General features: G+C 35.3%; 2 protein-coding genes across 2 annotated transcripts in view; both read right to left on the reverse strand.

Annotated features, from left to right (window-relative positions):
• The window catches only part of VTA1 (vesicle trafficking 1), a 66582-nt gene extending 56982 nt beyond the window's left edge, over positions 1-9600 (reverse strand). The window contains exon 1 of the mRNA XM_060168039.1: positions 9441-9600. Coding sequence (XP_060024022.1) covers positions 9441-9561 — 121 coding nt within the window. The 5' untranslated portion in view covers positions 9562-9600. The remainder of the gene's footprint in view (positions 1-9440) is intronic.
• Positions 9601-19932: 10332 nt separating this feature from the next.
• GJE1 (gap junction protein epsilon 1) lies at positions 19933-21793 on the reverse strand. The gene is made up of 3 exons (XM_060167282.1): positions 21755-21793; positions 20894-21076; positions 19933-20328 (listed from the first exon to the last, which is right to left on the reverse strand). The coding sequence occupies exons 1-3, from the start codon at positions 21791-21793 to the stop codon at positions 19933-19935; spliced, it is 618 nt and encodes a 205-aa protein (XP_060023265.1).
• Positions 21794-22094: the final 301 nt, after the last annotated feature.

The raw sequence follows: 22094 nt of genomic DNA on the forward strand, positions 1-22094 counted from the left end.
GAGAGGCCACAACAGTGACAGGCGTACCACAAAAAAAAAAAAAAAAAAAAAAGGAGTAATTATTAAAATGACTATTTTACGATATAAAATGCATGTCTGCATATATGTTTGCAAAAACAAAAAGAATGGAGTACTAATGGATAAGCCAGTAGTCCAACTTTCTGTGCGTATTTATTAACCTGTCATTGCTAAAGTAAAGTATCCCGAGTCAGCTTATAATAAAAAATGATAAGTACTTAGATAAGAGGACTATGGGCTCAAATTAATTGTTACAGATTCAGAAATCAGCAAAAAGAAAAGAAAAAAAAGCCACTGCTTATCTTCACTGGCTTAGTTAAGCTTATCTGTCATTAAAAAAATCCGATTTCTGTGTAACAACAAAAAAATAACAGGCAACTGATTATTAATCCTAATATCCACCATGAAGCAAAAAATCCAATATTTTTCGGCCTTTAAACTAAAGTAAAAATTTACACTTGTGCATCTTATAACATCTTGTATATGAAATATACCATATGTATTTACAACTTCCTGAAAACTACATTTAATTTTCCTATGATCATATAAACATGACTCTGAAAGAACACTTGTACACTTTTACTGAATGTCTATTAACTGTACAATATCACCCCCTAGAGGAAACTTTAAAAAAACAAACTTGAAACTTTATGTATTTAGTTACTTAAGCAAATTTAAAAGGAAGGAATCTTTCTACTTTTAGCTTTATCCACACCACCAAACTTCACAGAATCAAAATAGTTATCATATGGTGCCCATGTTTAGTAGAGACTCAAGTATTTTCTGGCTTCATTAAGGAAAAAAAAAAAGAGACATAACAGAGCTCAGAGATATGTTAATAACATCAAGCCTGTCCTCCATTTCTACCTTCCACTTATTAGGAATCTTCCAGATTACTGCATTGGCTCCCCCTTTCTTTTTCACCAATTTAACTAGTCCCTTTACCTTCACTCTGTAAGTGGTATTCTAATTACTACCTACTATCAACAATTTTACATATAACCATTTCTCATCTAGAATCTGTCATTCAGGTCCTGGCTCCATCACTTACTAATAAAAGGACCAGGATAACTATAAGGTTCAAATCCGATGCTCTGAAGAAAAGTATTGTTATTAATGCCAAGAGCTACATAAATGTTAGTTATCTGGCCTCTTTATTCAGTGACAGCTATAAGGCCATAGTTCCCTGTAGGGACTATAGCTGCCTTAAAATTCAGATCAATTTAACATTTTTGGAGCACCTATTCTTTATTGTGTAAATATGTCTAGTGACCTAGCACTACCTGGTACAGTAAATGAATAAAGAGCTCCCAGCAGCGTGCAGTCTTCTTAAGTTTACCACCTAGAAGACAAAATAGGCAAATGAAAAGCAATTAGGTAAAGCCATACAAGGCATAATGAGGACACAGAGATGATGCACCTTAAAACTAGGGAGTTTAAGAGAAGGTCTCCCAGAAAAAGTGACATTCAAGCTAGTATCCAAAGGATAAAAATGAAGCGGGGATGGCAGGGAAGGGAAGAGGTACCAAGGGAGAGAGAACAATGTTGGAAAGCTTGGAGACAACAGAAAGCCAGTAAGGGTCTAGAAACGGAATGAAATTCAGTTTGATTAAAACTACAAAAGATGATGCCATGTTCAAATCATAAGTGGTTCCTAAAGGCACTTATATTTTTTCTGATAGTCAGATGGAGCTACCACAAGTACCTTTACAAAAATTTTTGCTTTCAATAAAGCTTTTGTTTTTTAGTATTTATGGGACATGCCCACTTACAGAATAGAAAACATTAAAAAAAAGACAATCAAAAGAAAACCATATATAAACCTAAAAGCCACAATTTCTTCTCCAAGTGTATGTATGTATGTACATATAAGAAAGTTCAAATCGTAGTATATATATAATTTTATATCCTGTATTTTTATATCAATTTTCTCCCATGTTTCAAAAGATGCTTTCTAATTTTTAAATGATTACATCACTTTCTATCTAATGGATATACCATAACTTACTTAACCATTTCCACAATGATATATATTTAGGTTGTTTTGAGCTTGCCACAAATGTATAAATAATCATTCAGAGAATTCTGCATAAAGTTCTTAATATATTAGTGATTATTTCCTAAGCACAAGCTTTTCAAAACTGGAATTACTGAACATCAGATAGTTTTACAATTCCATACACTCTGACAAAATGCTTTCTAAAACTATGAATCAACTCACACAGCCACATCAATGAAAATTTCACCATATACTCATTTGCACTGAGTGATAACTTTATAGTCCAAAAAAGGTATGCCATTTTAACTTACCTGAATGTTAATAACTAGTATTCTCTCCTTTAGTAGTACATACATATTCTTTGTCCATTTATCTATGGGGATCTTAGTTTTGTTTTTTTTTTAAATGGATTTATATGAGTGTTTCATATATCAGGGATATTGGCTCTCATCTATTGGATCTTGGATCTCTCATCTTTGTCTCTCATCTATTGGAAATATTTTTTCCTAATGCAATGTTTTTATAAATTAATTGTACTGTTTGTGTCACATACAATTCCTAAATGTTTAGTTAACTTTATCATTCTTTTATTCTGCATTTTTTCCCCTAAGCATTTAAAGCAGAACTTTTTAGTAGCAACAGGGATTACCTGCTTGAAGTAGAAGGTAGGAAGCTATGTCAATAGCTTAGATGTAAGGTGAGGGGATGATATCAGAGAAACTAAGGAGATAAGTAAAATTTTAAATGTTTGATGACTGGCTGATTGTGACAGGTATGAGGAAAGGATGGGAAGGTTAAATTTGTAATTTTTAACTAATAAATTTGAAAATCTGACAGATATGAAAGATATTCTAGAAAACTTTAATACATCAACATTAGCTCAAGTCTAATTTTTTAAAATGTAAATTGACAAATATAAAAAATAACTTCCCCCCCAAACATAAAGTTCTGGCTGTAACAGGGTAACATGAAGGATTCTTCTTAGGAAACTGCTCTCTATCTTCACTACGGTGATGGATACATGAACCTACACCTGACAAAACTATTTAGAACTAAAAACACACGCACACGTAAATGAATACGTGGAAAACTACGGAAGTCTGAATCAGATTAGTGGATTGTGTCAATGTCAATATTCTGGTTGTGATACTGTACTATAATTTTGCAAGATATTACCATTGGGGCACAATGGGTAAGAGGCACACAGGATCTTCTGTATTATTTCTCACAACTGTATGTGGATCTACAATTATCTCAAAATAAAAAGTTTAATGAAAAAAAATCTAATAGGATTCTTTCCAGGAATGAGGAGATGTTACAAATATGAGTAAATTTAATAATTTGTTATTAGTTACTACATTAAAAGGTTCAGAGAAGTAAACACTAAGCATGTTAGTCAAAAAATAATTTGATCTATGGTGTTTCAACACTCATTCCTGACTTAAAAATAAAAGATCAAACAATTTAGAAATGTTTAATTCCCATTAAGGCCAGATAGAAATCATTTTTGGAAATCACAAAATACTGGAAAGGAGGAGGCACAATGGGCACATCCTATGACATATCTATGACTTAATCTAATACCCACAAGTCATAAAATACTGTGTTTTGAAATTCTTTTCATTACGTTTCCTTACTGTAGTAAGAGCATGTGAAAAAACTAAGAATTACCGTATAGTTCATTTATTCAATCAACAGATATTACATGTAAATTACATAATTTACAATTATCCACCATGGCTTAGGTACTGTATTCGGAGTTAAGAGATTCAACTAAGACATACTTCTTGCTCTCACAGAGCTTACATTCTAGTAAGAACGGAATATTCATAATATTTAGAACAATGGCATTCATTAAATATTTATGAATGCCAATTATGTGCCAGGTGAAAAAAAGGTATCAATCCCTGTCCTCCAGGAGAATCCAGGAGACAGAAAGGTAACAGTGTTATAACACAATGTGATCAAGATGGGGGACATATGTGAAACAATTTCTAGACCATTCTATGAGGTCAGGAAAACCAATCTGCAAAAAGTACTGAGTCCGTAAGCATAAATTAGATTAAGAGGAAGTCAGAGGGGATTCCAAGCAGAGAGCAACATATATAAAGCCTCAGAAATAAGAGAATATGGAACTTTTATAAATCAGCAAGTACTTTAGCAAAATAATCTTGAATTTTTTTCTCACAAAAAATTCTTCGTTGCTCTAGGAATTTAGAATATTTTTGTTTGCTCTAAGTTTATAGAAATGTATCCCTTCACACATTTTTCAGTTGACATCTACCACTTTTCATCAGAAGTTTAAACAGGTAAAAAAATGTAATTTCTGTACTACATCAAATATTGACATCTAAAAATTATATCACTCTTTCAACTGTAAATACCATAGTAATTTGATATCTATTATAATCTATTTTAAGATACAAAAAGCTTTTTTAAGAGTCAGAAATAATACTGTGTATTTTCTTTTAACCCATATTTCTATTTACTTATCTTATAGAATTTTATTATAAAAAATGTATTTGTATGCTCAAAAGTCCTACTTGATTATCCTATCATACTGCTCTGCAACAGAAAGGATATAAAAATTGAAATTTTGACAAAATTTCCTGTGAGAGAAGCTACTATGTGTTAAAATATTTCTTCTGGAATTGAGTTTTGGCCATTATTATTATGTATAATTGATCAAGACAACATGATTATTTATTTTAATAATCATTAAGTATAAATATTACAATTTTCTTGGAAATGCATCAAATAATGAGTTAAACTGCCTATCTATGAATTAATATGATTTATCCCCATAATGAACCAGGGTAGAGTATTGGTTCTATTCCTACGTTCATTTTTATGAATTTAACAAGGGAGAAAATTCATTCATATAAAGCAGCAGATGTGAATGGAAGCTCTGTCACAGCAAAATCACTGAATTCTTTAAATTCCTTCTGGGTTATAGGCTAAAAACCACATCATCACTTATCATCAAATAATATTGTTAATAATCTCTCTTAGCTGACATTTTAATTAGGTCTGCCTGAAAATTTGTTTTAAGACTAGGAAAGAATCTGTCACCCCATCATTAGAGTATTCATTCTCTCAATTCCTGTTAAGTATTCAGAAAAGATCTTATAAAGAAAGACTCATCATTTTCTTTCAAAGGCTTCTTTTTATCCTAAGACAGTGACACAGGATTGGGAAAACGGAAATACTGTTCATTTCAACATCTGCTGGCAGGAAAAAAAATTTTTTAGTATTTTAATTTTGTCACTTGTTTTAAATGTATTTCTGAAAAAACAAAACACTTCAGAGCTAAAGATTTACCTCATTTAAGGAGAATGTCCACCATTTTACATAAATGGCAAAACCAGCTGTTAAAGCCAAACCAATCAGCCACTGGAGGTTTACTTTTTTCAGAAAAATATGACTTCTCTAATTCGAATAAATATGTTAACACGTCCCCGCAAGCCCCATCTCATTTCTGAATTCTAATTCTAAAATTCTGATAACCTACAGACCTTTACATGAGCTTGTGACTTGGATGAAATAAGGCACTGCCCCACTTCAGCATTTCCCTTTTGTTTCTTACCTCCGGAATGACACTTTAGTAAGGAACAGAGAACAAAAAGGTAAGGTCATATAATGAAAACTCTTGCCATTTTGAAACTTCAGAACACCTCAACACAGGCCAATTTTGAACATGAGATGTTACCCTTAATATATATACATACAAGTGTAAGAGACTCTGAAATACAGAGAAGTTTCCACTGTGGTACATTCATGTCCTTGTTCCCACAGCTAAGCCTCTCCACACCATCTTGCACTTGATCTTGGTCGCACACTGTCCCTCTGCACTCCTCTGGATAAAATCCAAAATGACCAAACAATGGCTGCTAATAGCTAAGAACAATTCCTTCTTCTTCTGAGTTTCATTCCTGACCGCTCCCCTTATAAAAAGTTATATGTTAGAATGTTCCTTTGACATCCTTTCTTCCTCATGCCCAGCATTTTAAAATAAAAGCTTACTCTTTGCTCTGACTGGTGTTCTTCCAAATAAGACAGAGAAAGATAGGAAGCTCTACCTAATACCTTAATTGAGGTTTCACTAATACCAGTAATTTATTTGAACTGTCCCTTTTTTCTGGACACCCTGGAGTACCTTCCACCTTCTTCTCCAGGGCAATACACCATAAAAATGCTAATGAGGCATCAGAGTATGTCCTTCTTCTTTAAAGTAGGAGAAGGGCAACTGAGAACAGGATATGATTTAAAAAAAAGGAAGAAGCATACTACTTTGCTACCTTGACCAAAGGAACTTTGTCAGGAAAGAAACATACAGAAGTTGAGAACTGTGAAAATGATTCCCATAGAATTATTTGCATACTGAAGTTTGAAGAGCACTGGTTTAGTACATCCAGAGCATAAATTACAAGGAAAAAAGTCATCATGAGCCATCTTCTGTTAGACAGCAGAATCACACCTAAAATATAACATGCACAGGAATTATCAGACAGCAAATATAAACGTAAATATTTTTTAAAGCATTTAAAGAAGAGTGTTTTAAAAACACAGTTAACAAAAGATTATCAGAAATGGCTAGCTGATTTAAAAACAAAATGAGAACATCTAGAAATAAAAAATGGAAATAGAAACTCAACAGATGGGTTCTACAATAGGATATGTGGAGGTGAACACAGACCTAAAGAAATTATACAGAATGTAGCACAGAAAGAAAATGGATACAAACTATGAAAGCATTAAGAGACAAAGAAGCTAAAGGAGAAAAATGCAACACATACCTAATTAAAACTGCAGGAGAGAACAGAGATAGCAGAGAAGCAGTACTTGAACAGATGATAGTAGAAAATTTTCTAAATTTAATGAAAGACACCAACCTACAAACTCAGGAAGCCAAAGTGCCAAATAAGGTACACAAAAAGAAATCAAGGCCTAGAAAATCAGAACATGAACCATAAGGAAGAGATTAATAAATTGGCCATATTTTAAAATTAAAAACTTTTGCACATCAAAGGATTTCATAAATCAAGTGAAAAATCAAACTATAAACTTGGAGAAGACAATCACAACGCATATACCAATGGATCAGTAGCTAGATTATTAAGAAAAGACAATGAAATAGAAAAACGGTCAAAAGCAATAAATAGGTATTTCAAAAGGAAATCACAAATGGTTAATTAAAATATGAAAAGATGCTCAACTTTATTAAGGCTCAGTGAATTGCAAATTTCACTCGAATGAGACATCATTTCACACTCGTCAGATCAGCAAAAATATAAGTCTAATAGCAGCAAATATGGTGAGTACATTAGCATTCATTTTACTGTTCCTTACATACATTATATATGTTCTTTAACATGCATATGTTTCATAACAAAAATATTTTTCAAGTGTCACCTGGATTTAGCAATAAAAATGTTTGTTCATGACCCTGCTGAGAGCAATTACAGTGAAATAATGGGCATGAAAACCAGACCACAATGGGCTAAAAAAGTTCTATTAGATAAGGATGTAAAGACAACTACAGACAATTATTTCAAGCTTATCTTTGAGGCTGGGCAGACAGGACTGCAACTTTAGGGGAATGTCACAGTGAGAGCTCCTTTTAGTTTTTAAATAAAGGAAACTAGGGCAAGTTTAGAAAGAAACAGCAAAAGAGGGAAGATAATGACACGGGAAATAAAGGGTCTCTGGGCAGTCACAAAGGTATATAATACAGAACCCATAAACAGGGATTAGTTTTACACAGAATCAAGGGTTCCTATTTCATTGTTATAAGAGATAACCTCTTTGACTTTAATCACATCGTTTTTCTCCTTGCTCTATCACTCCAGTTACAATGGTCACCTTGATCCTCTTTCAAGCAAGACTTTTGTGCTTTTTTTGTGTACCCCCTCTATGGAGAGTACTCTTTCCCCGGTGATGCAAAGCCTGCCTTTCACTCCTTTCAAGTCTTGCTCAGATGTGAACCCAGTGAAGCTCTCCCTGACCAGTCTAAAAATGAAATCCCTTCCTCACTTCCTACCACCCTACTCCTGGTACTCCCTATACTTTCCCTGCTTTATTTTTCTTTGTAACCTTCTAATATTCTATATAATATACTCATTTTATTGCTTAATCTCCCCACCCCATAGTATGTAAATTCCATGAATGCAGGAACTGTAGTCACAGTTCCTGGTAATGCTCATACAGGTAGAATCTTAATAAATACAAGCTGAATGAAAGACTAATAGTCCCTACTTAAGGAACCTCAAAAACAAGTATAATGGAAAAATGCTGCTACGATTTGAACAAGCTGAGGTAAAGCCTTGAGAGTAATCAACTTACTGCCCACAGAAGTGGTGACATTTGAGTTAGACCCTGAATCATAAGGAGTTTGCCAATTGGAGAATAAAGGAAGAAGGTCCAAGACAGTGAAGAACGTGGAGGTTTGAAAGAGGCTTGCAATTTGAGAAATGAAAATGGGGTTACCTGGAGTATGGCAGGGATGACAGTGGACCATTTTTTAGCTAATCTTATAACGTCCACAATAGAGGACACATTATATTGAGCTTCTCAAGGCTAAAAATCCTTTTCAGAAGCTTTATAGTTGCTTAGTCACGTGTTTTATTTGCAACAACATTAGAGTATGGAATATGAAATAAAGTTTACCGAATCTACTCTCTTCACTGCAAAGGAAAAAGTGTCAACAAATTTAATCTGTGTTTTTCATCACCTGTAGATTATAAGCATCACAGTCAACCAAAGCAAGACTATTGCTACCAAATGTCTCAACCCCAGGTATTATTCAAAATCAAGACTATAAACTCTCATTGGTGGGACAGGGTAGTTTGAATGCAGAAGGGGGAATGGACAAATCCAAGTGCTTGTTTTGTAGCAGCTACTCTCCATTTATGAATTTTTGAATGCGCTTGCATGTTGTCCTAATTCACGTGCACTTATTACTATAGTTTCAACTAGTCTATCTTCCTTTTGTCCACATCACTACTGTCTTTGGGACACTTACCTTCGTTTTAGCTCCAACTCAATTACTTAGCTACCCAGGTTATTATCAGGATTCCCTGGTGGCGATAAGAGCCTCTTGTGTGTACACGCAGAAAAAAACCCTTAGAACAGTGTGTTCCAGAGTTCATGAGTCCAAGTATTCTGTTTAAAAATATTTAAGCACAAGACTGGGTAGGTCGTAGACACCATGGTCCTTTTGAAGTTTTGCCTTTCTGGGGCCTTCAAGGGGGCGGAGAGAAGGTGGAGATCCCTGAGGAGGGAGGGGCCCCAAGGGATTCCCAGGGCAGGTCAGAGGTCAAAGCTCAGATCTAAAGCTAGGGGAGCGGGGCCTGCCTCAAGAACCAGGGGGTGGTGTGTGGGCCCCGGAGGGTAAGTAGGGCCGCGGCGACTCGGAAAGACTCACAGTAATAGGCCACCACAGGGTCCCGCTTGTCATGCTCCTGAGCCGTCCTCAGATGATGCTGTATGCTCTTAAACTGTAGAGGCAGCGGGGGCAGCGGGGGGAGCGGAGCAAGGGCCGCCATCTCCACTCCAGGAACAAGCCCTTCTTACTCGCCGGCCACCGACACTTCCGCTTCCGTCTGGGAGGGTGCGCGCACTAACGCGCAGGCAAATCCCGCCCATTTTCCCGTTGCTCAGCAACGTCGAGGCAACTACGGGTTCCCAGCAGGGACAATCTCAGTGCGCCTGGCTCGTAGCCCAGAGGAGGTGGAGCAGCTTGGCTGTGATACCGCCTATGGCACCAGCGCTCCCTGCTGGCCGCTGGCCGGAGAGAGAAGAGATTTTGTTTTATTTCTCTTCTGTTTCCAGCCTCTACCCGCCTTTTGTGGCTGAAGGACGGGTAGAAAGGCAAACACAAAAAGAAAATAATGTTTGTTGATTGGGAGAAAAGGTAAAGACATGAATTGCCTTTGGCATTCTTCAGGAATTATCGTTTCCAGTACCTCAGATTAATTTAATAGCGTCCATAGAAGCTTTTCTAATTTTAGAAACTTTAAATTCAATTCTTGCGTAAGATGAGAGATGATGTGTTTCCATTTTAAATTACACTCTTCTGTATGGGCACATTGGATAAAATAACCAGTTACTTTTTCAACATAAATACTAACACATTAAGCTTGAAGAAAATTGAGCTTTTGTTCTGAGCTGGAGAGCATATACACCAGTGAATGAATAATTTGTAGATCGTTTGTTTCTGGAGAGTAATGAGAGATTTGCAAAGTCATTTGACAGCTACTATCTTCTCAATGCACAGATAAGGAGCTCAGGTAGTAGTTCTTGCTCAATGCTGCCGACTCATACCATTGTAGGTAGGCATCAACTTTTCCTTCTACCATCAGTGACGTCATCAGTTCTTTTTCTCTCCTCTCCAGCCCATGCTATCAGGACTTTACACTTTATTCACCTCCTCCAGTAACCTTAATCTTTATTTCTTTATTTTATCTCACTCCCCAGTTTTGAGAGTTCATCTTAAAACTGGTTTTCATTGGAATCACACCATCTCCAAGAAACAAGATCTCAAGCTCTGAAATTTCCCTCTGCCTACTATTTTCTAACCAACACTCCACCCTATCCCCACCCCCAAGCTCAGCAGAACCTACTCTGTGTCCTTGTGTTGTCTCCAGTCCACATTTTTGTCTATCCCTTTTTGCAGAGTACATCACCTTAATTAGCGGGCTACCTGTTTTACAAGAAACTTGAGTTCTGTATTCTCCCCAATTTCAGCAACACATTCATTACCAGTTGAGAACATATGTACTATGGACTGAATATTTGTGTCTCCCCAAAATTCATATGTTGAAACTGAATGCCCAAGGTGATGATATTAGGAGGTGGGGCCCTTGGCATATGATTAGGTCATGCAGACAGAACCCTCATGAATCAGATTAATACCCTTATAAAAGAGACCCCAGAGAGCTAGCTTGCCCTTCCACCATTTGCAGATACAATGAGAAATCAACAGTCCTCAGCTTGGAAGAGGGCTCCCACCAGATCCTGACCATGCTGGCACCTGAACTTGACCATCCAGCTTTCAGAACTGTGAGAAATAGATTTCTGTTGTTTATAAGCTGCCCAGTCTGTGGTGTTTTGTTATAGCAGCCGGAACAGACAAAGATAGTATGGTTTCTTTCTCCTGCTCTATTCCCACTATCCAATCAGAAGTTGCTAGATTGGTAGAGAAATTAATGAAGCAAAGCAGAATCATCTCTCTATCCTTATGATGTCTCATTTATTCTTTCCTATTAGTTCTTGATTCTCAACTGTGGTTGTCCTTAAAGTTCACCCCAGAAAATTTTTTTTATTTATTTATTTTTGGTTGTGTTGGGTCTTTGTTTCTGTGCGAGGGCTTTCTCTAGTTGCAGCGAGCGGGGGCCACTCTTCATCGAGGTGCGCGGGCCTCTCGCTGTCGCGGCAGAGCACAGGCTCCAGGCGCGCAGGCTCAGTAGTTGTGGCTCACGGGCCCAGTTGCTCCGCGGCATGTGGAATCTTCCCAGACCAGGGCTCGAACCCGTGTCCCCTGCATTGGCAGGCAGATTCTCAACCATTGTACCACCAGGGAAGCCCCAACCCAGAAATTTTTTAAAAGCTCATGTCTAGGTACCCCCGCCCAGGTTTACGGATTTTACTGTTCTGAGTTGGATCCTAAATACCAGTATTTTTAAAAGGTCTTTAGTAAATTGGCAAACTCAAGTTTGAGGGCCAGTGCCCTAGTGAATCATCAGTACATGGCTGATGTTTTAAGCCTTCTCCACTCTCTTCAAGTCAGATCCTCTAGCCTGATTGCCTTGGTTAGAAACTGCACTTCCTGCTACTGAAGTTAAGTTCACCAAATATGAATTGTTTCACCTCTTCCGTGCCACAACAAAGCAAGAATAACTAGCTAGCAGTTTGCCAAGTATCTACTGTGTATCGGGCATGTTTCTAGTTACTTTAAATCATTTAATCTTTACTACAACCCTGCAAAGAAGGTGTTATCATTTTCATTATTTTACAAGTGAGAAAAATGAGACACATAGAATTTATTTAAGTTGCACCAGGTCACAGCTAGTAACTATGAGTGTAAACAAGGTAAATATTAACAACATGAAGTTGATTTTTCCGGTTGATGATTTACAATTAAGAATTTACTGATATTTTACTATGAAGAAGGACCTAACTCTCTTCCATCCAACTCTGATCAGTTGCTGAAGGACCTGATGTCACCCTCCAGGTTGGGGCTAGAATCTTGGCAAGTTAAGGGAGGGCAGAGATAGGGGATAGGAGCAACCACAGGAAGAAGAAAAGGGAGAGAGACCAGAACTGACTGGTGTTTTGGTGGGAAAAGGTAAATGTTCTGCACCATTCCCTGGACTCCAGTGTACTCGTGGTCTTCTCACAGCAAAACTTTCTATTCTGATTGTGGTCACCAATATTTTGATGGGAAATGACAGGGCTCAACCAGTGTAATGAGGGTAGTATATACCTATAGCTGTCTCTTTTGGGTACACTCTCTATGGTAGAAATTTGTCTTCCAGTATATGAGACTCACATTCTGATTGTTTAGCATCCCCTAAAATAGAGTTGTTTTTTTTCCCCTACAGTTGCTATCAGAAGACTGAAAGAGATGACCAATGACTTGGCCAGGTCCATTTACACATCCATGGCTGAGACAGGGGTAAAGGTAAAAAAATGCTTTTTATTTTTTTCAACATGGATATCTGGTTGTTCCAGCACCATTGAATTAAATTGGAGAATTAAAAGAAACAACAACTATATATGTGCTGAACTATTTTTGGTCTCTATTGTTCCTGTAATCAATATGCCTATCTGCATACCAACCCTACTCTGTTTTGATTATTGTACCTTTGTAGTAAGTTTTGAGAATACATAATGTAAGTCGTCTACTTTTACTTTTTCAAAATCATGTTGGCTATTCTAGGTCTTTTGTATCCCATATAAAATTTAAAAGCAGCTTATGAATTTCTACAAAAGCTTTCTGGGATTTTGACTGGGATTGTATTGGATCTACACATCAATTTGGAGTGACCGAAGTTATAAAAGATTAAGGTCTCTAAACCATGAACTTGGTTTATTGTTCCACTTATTTAAAACATCTTTAATTTCTTTTTTTAATAAATTATTTTATTTTATTTTATTTATTTTTGGCTGCGTTGGGTCTTCATTGCTGTGCATGGGTTTTTCTCTATTTTCAGTGAGCGGTGGCTACTCTTCGTTGCGGTGCATGGGCCTCTCATTGCGATGGCTTCTCTTGTTGCAGAGCATGGGCTCTAGGCACGCGGGCTTCAGTAGCTGTGGCTCATGGACTCTAGAGCGCAGGCTCAGTAGTTGTGGCACATGGGCTTAGTTGCTCCACGGCATGTGGGATATTCCTGGACCAGGGCTCGAACCCGTGTCCCCTGCATTGGCAGGTGATTCTTAATCACTGCGCCACCAGGGAAGCCCTAACATCTTTAATTTCTCTCAACACCATTTTGTAGTTTTTATTGTACAGGTTTAGCATATCTGTTGTAAAATTTATCTCTACCTGTTTCATACTTAATGAATAATATTGTAAATCTTATTTTAAAATTTAAATTTCATTTTTTATTGCTCTACAGAAATTTCAATCTTGATAACTTAATTACAAATTCTAGTAACTTTTAGCACATCCTTTAGAATTTTTTATTTACATGATTATGTCTGTGACTAAAGATGATATTTCTTCGTTTCTAATCTGTATATCTTCTATTTTTTGTCTTACTGCATTTATTGAATAAGTATATATTAAATATATATGTAATTTTTGTTTTGTTTAGTCTTATTGGCCTTCAGTTCAATGTTAAACAAAAGTGGTAAAAGTACACATCCTTACCTTTTTTCCCGATTATATGGGAAATTATTCATTCTTCCACTATTAAATAGGATATTTCCTGTAGGTATTTTTAGATGCTTTTTATCAAGTTTAGCTAGTTCCGTTTTACAGTGAGAGATTTGGGGTTTTGTTTGTTTGTTTCATTATAAATGGGTGTTATGTAATCAAATGCTTTTATCCGCATCTATTAGGATGACTAGGTGATTTTTTTCCTTTATTCCATTAATCTAGTTGAATTACATTAATTGGTTTTCGACTGTTAAAAAAACTTTTCATTCCTGGGGTAAACCCCACTTGAACATGATGTATTATCTTTATATATATTGCTGGATTACATATGCTAGACTATTTTTGCTAAGAGTTTTTGATATCAAGGTTATGCTGGCTTCGTTAAATGACATGGGAAATAGTCCCTCCTAGTTCCTGAAAGAGGTTGTGAAGTATTATTTCTTAAACGTTTGAAGGAATTCACCAACGAAGCTATCTGGGCCTGATTTTTTTTTTCTGGGAAAGCTTCTATTTTAAATTCAATTTCTTTAATAGGTGTAGAGATATTCATATTTTCTGTTTATTGTTGAGTCAGTTTTTAGTAATATGTGTCTTTCAAGGAATTTTTCCATTTCATCTAACTACTAAATTATTGGTATAATATCATTCATGGTGTTTCCTTATAATCATTTAAATGTTCTGTTGTGATGTTTCTTTCTTTTTTCATTTATGATATGAGTAATTTTCATTTTCTCTTTTATTATCTCAATCTGTCTAGCTAGAAATTGGTCAGTTTTACTAATCTTTTCAAAGACCATCTTCTCCTTTCATTGATTTTTCTATTGTCTTTCAGTTTTCTATTTCAATGTTTCATGCTCTTATTTTTATTTCCCTACTATGTAATTTGTATTTAAACTGTTTTTTAAAATAACTTCTTGAGGTGGAAGCTAAAAATTCTTTTTTCTAACATAATATATAGAACTTTTAAAATGCTGTCGAGAACCGTTTTAATTGCTTTCCACAAATTTTGATAAATTGTGTTTAAAGTAGTTTAAAATTTTCCATGTAATCTCTTCTTTGATCAATGGCTTAATAAAAATGTGTTGTTATTTTCTCAAATATTTGGGCATATTTCAGATATCTTATTTTTATTAATTTCTAGTTTAATTCTATTGTGAATTAAACAAAGTCATTGAGACTTTATCATGACCCAGAAAATGAACTTTCTTGGTGAATGTTACACTTGCACTTGAAAAAAATGTATATTCTGCTGTTGTCTAGTAAGAGTGTTCTCTAAATATCAGTTAGTTCAAGTTGCTTATTGGTAATGTTTGTGTTCTGTTTCCTTCCTGATGTTCTACTTTGTCAATTGATTACTGATGAGGAATGTTGAAATCTTTAATTATAATTGGATTTATTTCTCTTTTCAGTTCTAGGAGGCTTTGCTTCTTCTATTTTGGCACTGGTGGCATACACATTTATAACTGTTATGCTTCCTAATGAAATTATACTTTAATCATTATGAAATGTCTCTTTTATCCCCGTCATTATTCTTTGCCCTGAAATCTGCTTGAGTTTTCTCATATTAATACAGCTAATTCAGCTCTCTGATGCTTACCGTTTGCATGATATATCTTTTTCCACTTTTATTATTATTTATTTGTAGAAATATTAAAATGTTTTAAACATTTAAAGTGGGGTCTTGTTAATAATTTGATCTGGATTTTTTTTTTAAATGTGGGGCTTCCCTGGTGGCGCAGTGGTTGAGAGTCCGCCTGCTGATGCAGGGGACATGAGTTCATGCCCCAGTCCGGGAAGATCCCACATGCCGCGGAGCGGCTGGGCCCGTGAGCCATGGCTGCTGAGCCTGCGCGTCCGGATCCTGTGCTCCGCAACGGGAGAGGCCCCAACAGTGAGAGGCCCGCGTACCGCAAAAAAAAAAAAAAAAAAAAAAAAAAATGCAGTCAGAAATCCCTGTTTTGGTTTGGAGTGCTAAGACCTTTATATTTATTGTAACTGTTGATATTTTTAGGTTTAGTTCTACTACCTTGTTATTGTTTTCAATTTGTCCCATCTGTTTTTTTCCCTTTTTGTCTTTTTGGTCATCTTTTGGATTAACTGAATGTTTTAATTTCCTTTGTTGGTTTAGTAGCTAAAATTCTGTTGTTTTTCTGGTTGTCTTGTATTTAATAGTATACATCTTTAAATTATCACAGTGTACTTCAAGTGATATATAACTTCATATATATTATAAAATCTTATAAGGATATACTTCCACACTTGATTTGATATGCCACACATAGTTTTTTCAAGAACAATTTTGGATTTATCCATCGTATGCTGTTTTTTTTCTGATTTATTACTTTCTGTCTTTATTCTTATTAAATTATTTTTGTTTTCATTAGTTTTATTTTAAAGTTCTTACATTTGCTGTTTGAATTACATTTATTGTTTATTTTTTAAAAAGAAATGTATCTTCCACTGTCAATTGGCCATGCACTACAATTTTGACAATATCTTATAGGTTTTAATATGTAATATTCTGACTGTTGTTCATTTATAAACAAACTGAAAAGCTTCAGTTTGAATTACCTTATTTGACCCAACAACTTTTTCTGGAATAACTTTAAATATATTTTCAAGTGGTTAGTTATTTGTTTAACTTTGACATTCTTATTAATTTTTGCTACATTTGCAGTTTAGTTAGAAAAATCAGTTTTTATATTTTAAACTGTATTACATATATTTAAATATCTTATATTTTATAAATGCTATATTTTTATGTAGCATTTATTATCCAGGAGTATACAGCTGTGTGCTAACAATCCTGATATACTTACTAACAAAATGAAATCATAGAATGGTATAGATCATTAAGGAATTGAAAAGACTGTCCAAACCAACTCTCACAGGATCTGTATCTTTACACATAACAATATGGACTGTTTACTTAAAAGAAGCAGAGGTGACCAGGGTTCCTCTAGTGGCTTAGAAATGCTATCCTTCCTCCTTGTGAGTTGAGGAGAGAGAGTCCAGGGCTAAAGAGGCTAGTTTTCATAGGACAGACTACCTTAGAGGGAGAAGCTACAAAGCATGAGAGCTCCAGAAATCTGTAAAGGGTCTTCGACTGAGTCCTGATCAATGTAACATCTTTAAACATCTTTGCAGAAAAAGAGCTACCTGAAAGGATTAAAAGGAACAATACCCAAGATTCGCACAGAACTGAGAACAGTGACTTTTTCCAACAGCTAGGGTAGAAATCCTCTTAAAAAGGAGCATACTTTGACAATGTCCTAGGATGAATCAGCATAAGAATAAATCAAATTGTTCGCCTGTGAATGGGCAGTGATATTAAAGGGAGGACTGTTGGTTTTTTTAAAAAATGATCTCTCCTTAGAAAAATCCTGAGGGGCAAACAAGAAGAACGTCTTTTTGCCCCTTCTCCCTTCTTTCCCTGGGCACAGCAAAAACCTGCTTCCTGTAGCTACAGCAATTTCTGTTGTAACCATAAGTGCAATGGGCCGAATGTTGTGTCTCCCCAAAATTCATATTTTGGAAATCCTAACCTCCAATGTGATGGTATTAGAAGGTGGGACCTTTGGGAAGTAAGTAGGTCATGGGGAGGGAGGCCTCATGAATGAGATTAGTGTCCTTATAAAAGGAACCCTAGGGAGCTCTCTGGCCTTCTTTCCACCATGTGAGGATACAATAAGTCTGTAACACAGAAGATGGCTCTCATCAGAACCTGAACATGCCAGCACCTTGATCTCAGACTTCCATCCTCCAGAACTATGAGAAATAAATTTCTTTTGTTTATAAACTATCCAGTCTAGGTATTTTGTAATAGCAGCCCAAATGGACTAAGACAATGAGTCAACCAGCTTGAGGAAGGAATTCAAGAATTTGAGAATGGTGGAAAGATAACATTTCCAAAGCACCAAAGAGGCATCTCATAGAGCACTCAGAAACGTTTTGCCTTAGTAACGGGGCAAAATTAGCCCTTCAGTAAGGGCTACACTGGTCCCATCTAACAAAGCTTAAAAGGAAGTACAAAGGATCAACTGTTTCCAAGTAATTTAACTGTGCCCCAGAATAAAATTTAAGAATTATTTATGGGAAGACAAAAATATTCAGCATCCGACAAGGTAAAACACACAATGTCTGGTATCCAATAAAAAATTACATGCCTTCTAAAGATGCAGGAAAATATGAACCATATTGAAGATGTATGTGTTTGTGGGAGAATTGGTTGGAGGAGTCCACCCTAGGTACAGGCAATAAACGGTATATTATCTACAGATAATTTAAAAATAAGAATAAAACATACTAGACATTGTTGCTGCTTATTATCACTAAGGGCCAGTGATTCTAAACAAAATCAATGAGCAAATAGTCTTTCCCTTCAGAGGGGGCTATTTCCAACAGCCCCCAGCCTCTTGTCATACCACTGTGCCCCTCACTAGAATATGATCTTATAACGGTACTACATCTTGTTTATCTTTGTATTTGAACTTTTAATGTGGTACATGTTTAATAATCGATACTATGCAGCTATTTGTTGAATGAAGGTAAATTGGATTTTTTCTTGTGCTTTTCTGTGGAGAAAGCCTCAATGATTTAAAAATTAATGTAGAAATTTATGATATCAACCATAGGTTGAATAATGCTTAAGAAAAAATTGAAAACCTCAGTTTTTGACTGACTATACTTATTTCCCTAATAAAGCACCAGTATAACGCAGTCATACACAAAGTTTTTAAATGATATCAAATGGACATGATTCTTGGTAAGACAGGCAGATAAAAAGAAATGCACTGAATTAATATAAAATTACCTTTGACAATGTTATGTGGCAGCCTGAATGGGAGGGGAGTCTGGGGGAGAATGGACACATGTATATGTATGGCTGAATCACTTTGCTGTGCACCTGAAACTATCACAACATTGTTAATCGGCTATACTCCTTTATAAAATAAAAAGTTTAAAAAATTGCCTTTGAAATCATTTCATAGCTATTTAGGAAGTCTAGCTTAATATAAATATAACTTACTATTTCAATAATCTTGAATATAGAAACTATTGTTGTAGGATATCTATGAGCACAGAGGGGTTTTTTTTTCCAACAAGCAACAAGGAAATCATGCACACTATTTTCCATAACATTTTTTATTTATTTGGTGGCCACATTACCATATCATTTAATATTTAAAATTTCAAGACAACAGTATGAGTATAATATTAAAAATGTAAGTGCTCCATTTCTTCAAGTTAGTCATCAAATTATAGAATGACTCTTTTAATAATTAATTGACAACTTTTGCACTTAAATAAGTTATATTTTACATGAATACAACAATAATTACATCCTCAAAGTTTATGCTGCATAGTTAAGTGGAAAGGGAAATAGCTTTATAGTTAGGAAAGCTGAATCCTAGGATTACATATATTAATCTCCCTGAGCCTCATTTTTCTACTCTGTGTAAAAGAGTTAATAAAAGTTTCTCTGGCCATAAAATACTGTGATTGATTAAGATGTTGTATATGAAAGAACTCTGTAAAAGTACTATTTAAAAATGAGTTAACATTAGTTCCATGTATGTTTCCTAATGTGTGACAAAATTAAAACGGAACAAAGGTTTTGTTCAAGAATCCCTTTCTTTGGGGCTTCACTGGTGGCGCAGTGGTTGAGAGTCCGCCTGCCGATGCAGCGGACACGGGTTCGTGCCCCGGTCCGCAAAGATCCCACATGCCACGTAGCGGCTGGGCCCGTGAGCCATGGCCGCTGAGCCTGCACGTCCGGAGCTTGTGCTCCGCAGCAGGAGAGGCCACAACAGTGAAAGGCCCGCGTACCGCAAAAAAAAAAAAAAAAAAAAAGAATCCCTGCCTTAGAACTGAGTATTGTACTTTATACTAGACATAAATTTTAGACACACTGAGGTTAGTTTGAAGAACAGATATTTATGTTTGAAATTGAGATACTCACTGAATGAGATAAAACTAAATAAAAATGGTTGATAAATAATTGTGGCATGACAGTAGGTAATCAACCTTTTGGTCATTGCTTAATTAGAAAGCATAATCTTCTAAATATTATCTCAAAAATCTCAGCAACACATAAGACTATTGTAATTACAGTAAATGTATACATTGCGATGAGAAAAATGGTCTTCTCAAAGTGTTCTGGCACCATGCATCTTATGGTAGTAAATTTTTTCCGAAGAGACACGGCATCACACAGGTAGAGAGGTTTTACTTGGAAACCAAAGAGGTGAATCTGAAGCCAAAATGCTACCACTTCTAGACTAATTCTTAATAAAACAGAGAGGATATAAATCACAGTGTAGATGGGCTTTTGAAGAATGCATTCTTGATTGATGCTTTTACATGCAGCATAAAGATGAAAAATAGCTCCAGGAACCAGGACAATCACTAGTTGTAATGCCCAGAACACCTAAAGTATGTCAGAAATATCTTAGTCAAATCAGTCAACACGTAATGAAAAAACACACTAAAAAAACCCATAATTCACTGACCCTCAATAGAGGCTAATTTAAAAATTCTAAGTTTTGTAAGTCTTATGAGGATAAAAATAATATAATGAAGATGGTAATGCTGGACATAATCTCATTTAATTACCAAGATGTTTAGAGTTTAAAATTTTAAACACTTAGTAATTGTAAAAATGTAGTCATATTTTACTGTCATCACCTACCAATTACTAATAATGATGGAATACGTTATTTTAGTATCTACTCAATTTCCATTTCTAATTACAAGCCTGGAGTATAATTCTAACATCAATAGATAATAGGATGCTGGACTTGGAAGAAACTCTTGACCAACTCAAATTAATTTACCTGAAATATACAGCTAATATTTTAAAAAGGTAATTATTCTAGAAATAATACCTGTTAGAATATTCTTCATCTTATTATGACATTATTTTACATTTAAAAAGAAAAAAATTTTATCTGGTGTGGAGTAAGGTTTACATTTGTGCACACAGAAACACTTACTTGTGGAGTGATTGGCCTGAACTGATTGTAACAGATGAGGTTTATTTCTCTCTTGTCTGGATCACAACTGAAGTGCAAAGCCTCATTCCCATAAACTGCAAAGCCTAACACCCCAAGGAAGAACATTCTGACCGATCCAAAGAAAAGGGTGTGGAATGGACCGATCACGGTGGGAGGCTTCATCTGTTACAGTTTTAGGAGAAAAAAAAACTTTTGAAAACAAACATTAAAGGGGGATATTTTAAAGGATGATTTCATTATCACATTAAAAAAAATTTAAGATTCATAAAGTTTCAAAGAAAGACAGGAACTTAGAGATCATCAAGCCCAATTCAAATCCTGCATTTTGAGATTTCTTACCCTTTTCACTTTGAAATTCTGAAGTGCAACAGTCAAATAGGAACTTGTTGCTAATGACATAAATAATTTTGGAAACTTGTAAAAAGCTTTGAATTTAATTAATATCCCTTACCCCTGTAAACCTTTTGCAATAAAATCAAGGTAATCTTAGTATATCTAGTACCTTTTTAAAAAATTGGATAATAAATCCAACATTAAATTCATTAGTATACACACTATCTTAATAAGCAAATAATGTTTATTTAGTTGTCATTACAGCTTCTCTTCTCAATTATCAAATTGAGAGAGCGATCAGCTTTAAAGCACCAACAGCTAAAAGTAATTTCTGAATTATTCTAGTTACAGTTATTTAAATTCAGAATATGTTGAAGCAAATGGTTGATATTTATATCATTCTCCATACATGTAGAGGACCTTATTCATCAGCACTCATGCAAATCATGTTAAAATAACAGATAGGACTCATACAATTGTTGTTGCTGCTGCTTGTATAATACTTACACATCCTTCATAGAAGTTTTTGATGTAATTTAGAGACATGTCTCAGGAGATGTTATCCCAGCATCCCTGTGGGTTAATCCTTGACCCACATTGCCAGTTTGTTTCTGCCAGAATCAAACTCTTATTTTCTGTCATAACTTTTACAACAGAAAGCACTTATACTGCACATTTCTCTCCCCTCCTCCTTTTCTTTTTTTTTTTTTTCATAGATCTCTGGGGCTCCAGTCAACTTTCCTCTCTCCCTCCCCAAACAAAACAAAAACAAAGAAACAAAAGACTAGGGCATGTGGTCAATCTGATAATCCCTTGATTTACACTGTCAGCATAGCCAGCCAGCCAG

This window comes from Lagenorhynchus albirostris, chromosome 12, assembly GCF_949774975.1.
Source record: "Lagenorhynchus albirostris chromosome 12, mLagAlb1.1, whole genome shotgun sequence".
Classification (NCBI taxonomy): domain Eukaryota; kingdom Metazoa; phylum Chordata; class Mammalia; order Artiodactyla; family Delphinidae; genus Lagenorhynchus; species Lagenorhynchus albirostris.

Bases quoted from the DNA above. Each gene is read 5' to 3' on its own strand.
- GJE1 (XM_060167282.1), bottom strand. From the start codon at position 21,793: ATGTCTCTAAATTACATCAAAAACTTCTATGAAGGATGT. The intron at 21,077-21,754 runs GTAAGTATTATA...AAACTGTAACAG, and splicing joins AAAACTTCTATGAAGGATGT to ATGAAGCCTCCCACCGTGAT. The intron at 20,329-20,893 runs GTAAGTGTTTCT...GACATACTTTAG, and splicing joins TCAGGCCAATCACTCCACAA to GTGTTCTGGGCATTACAACT.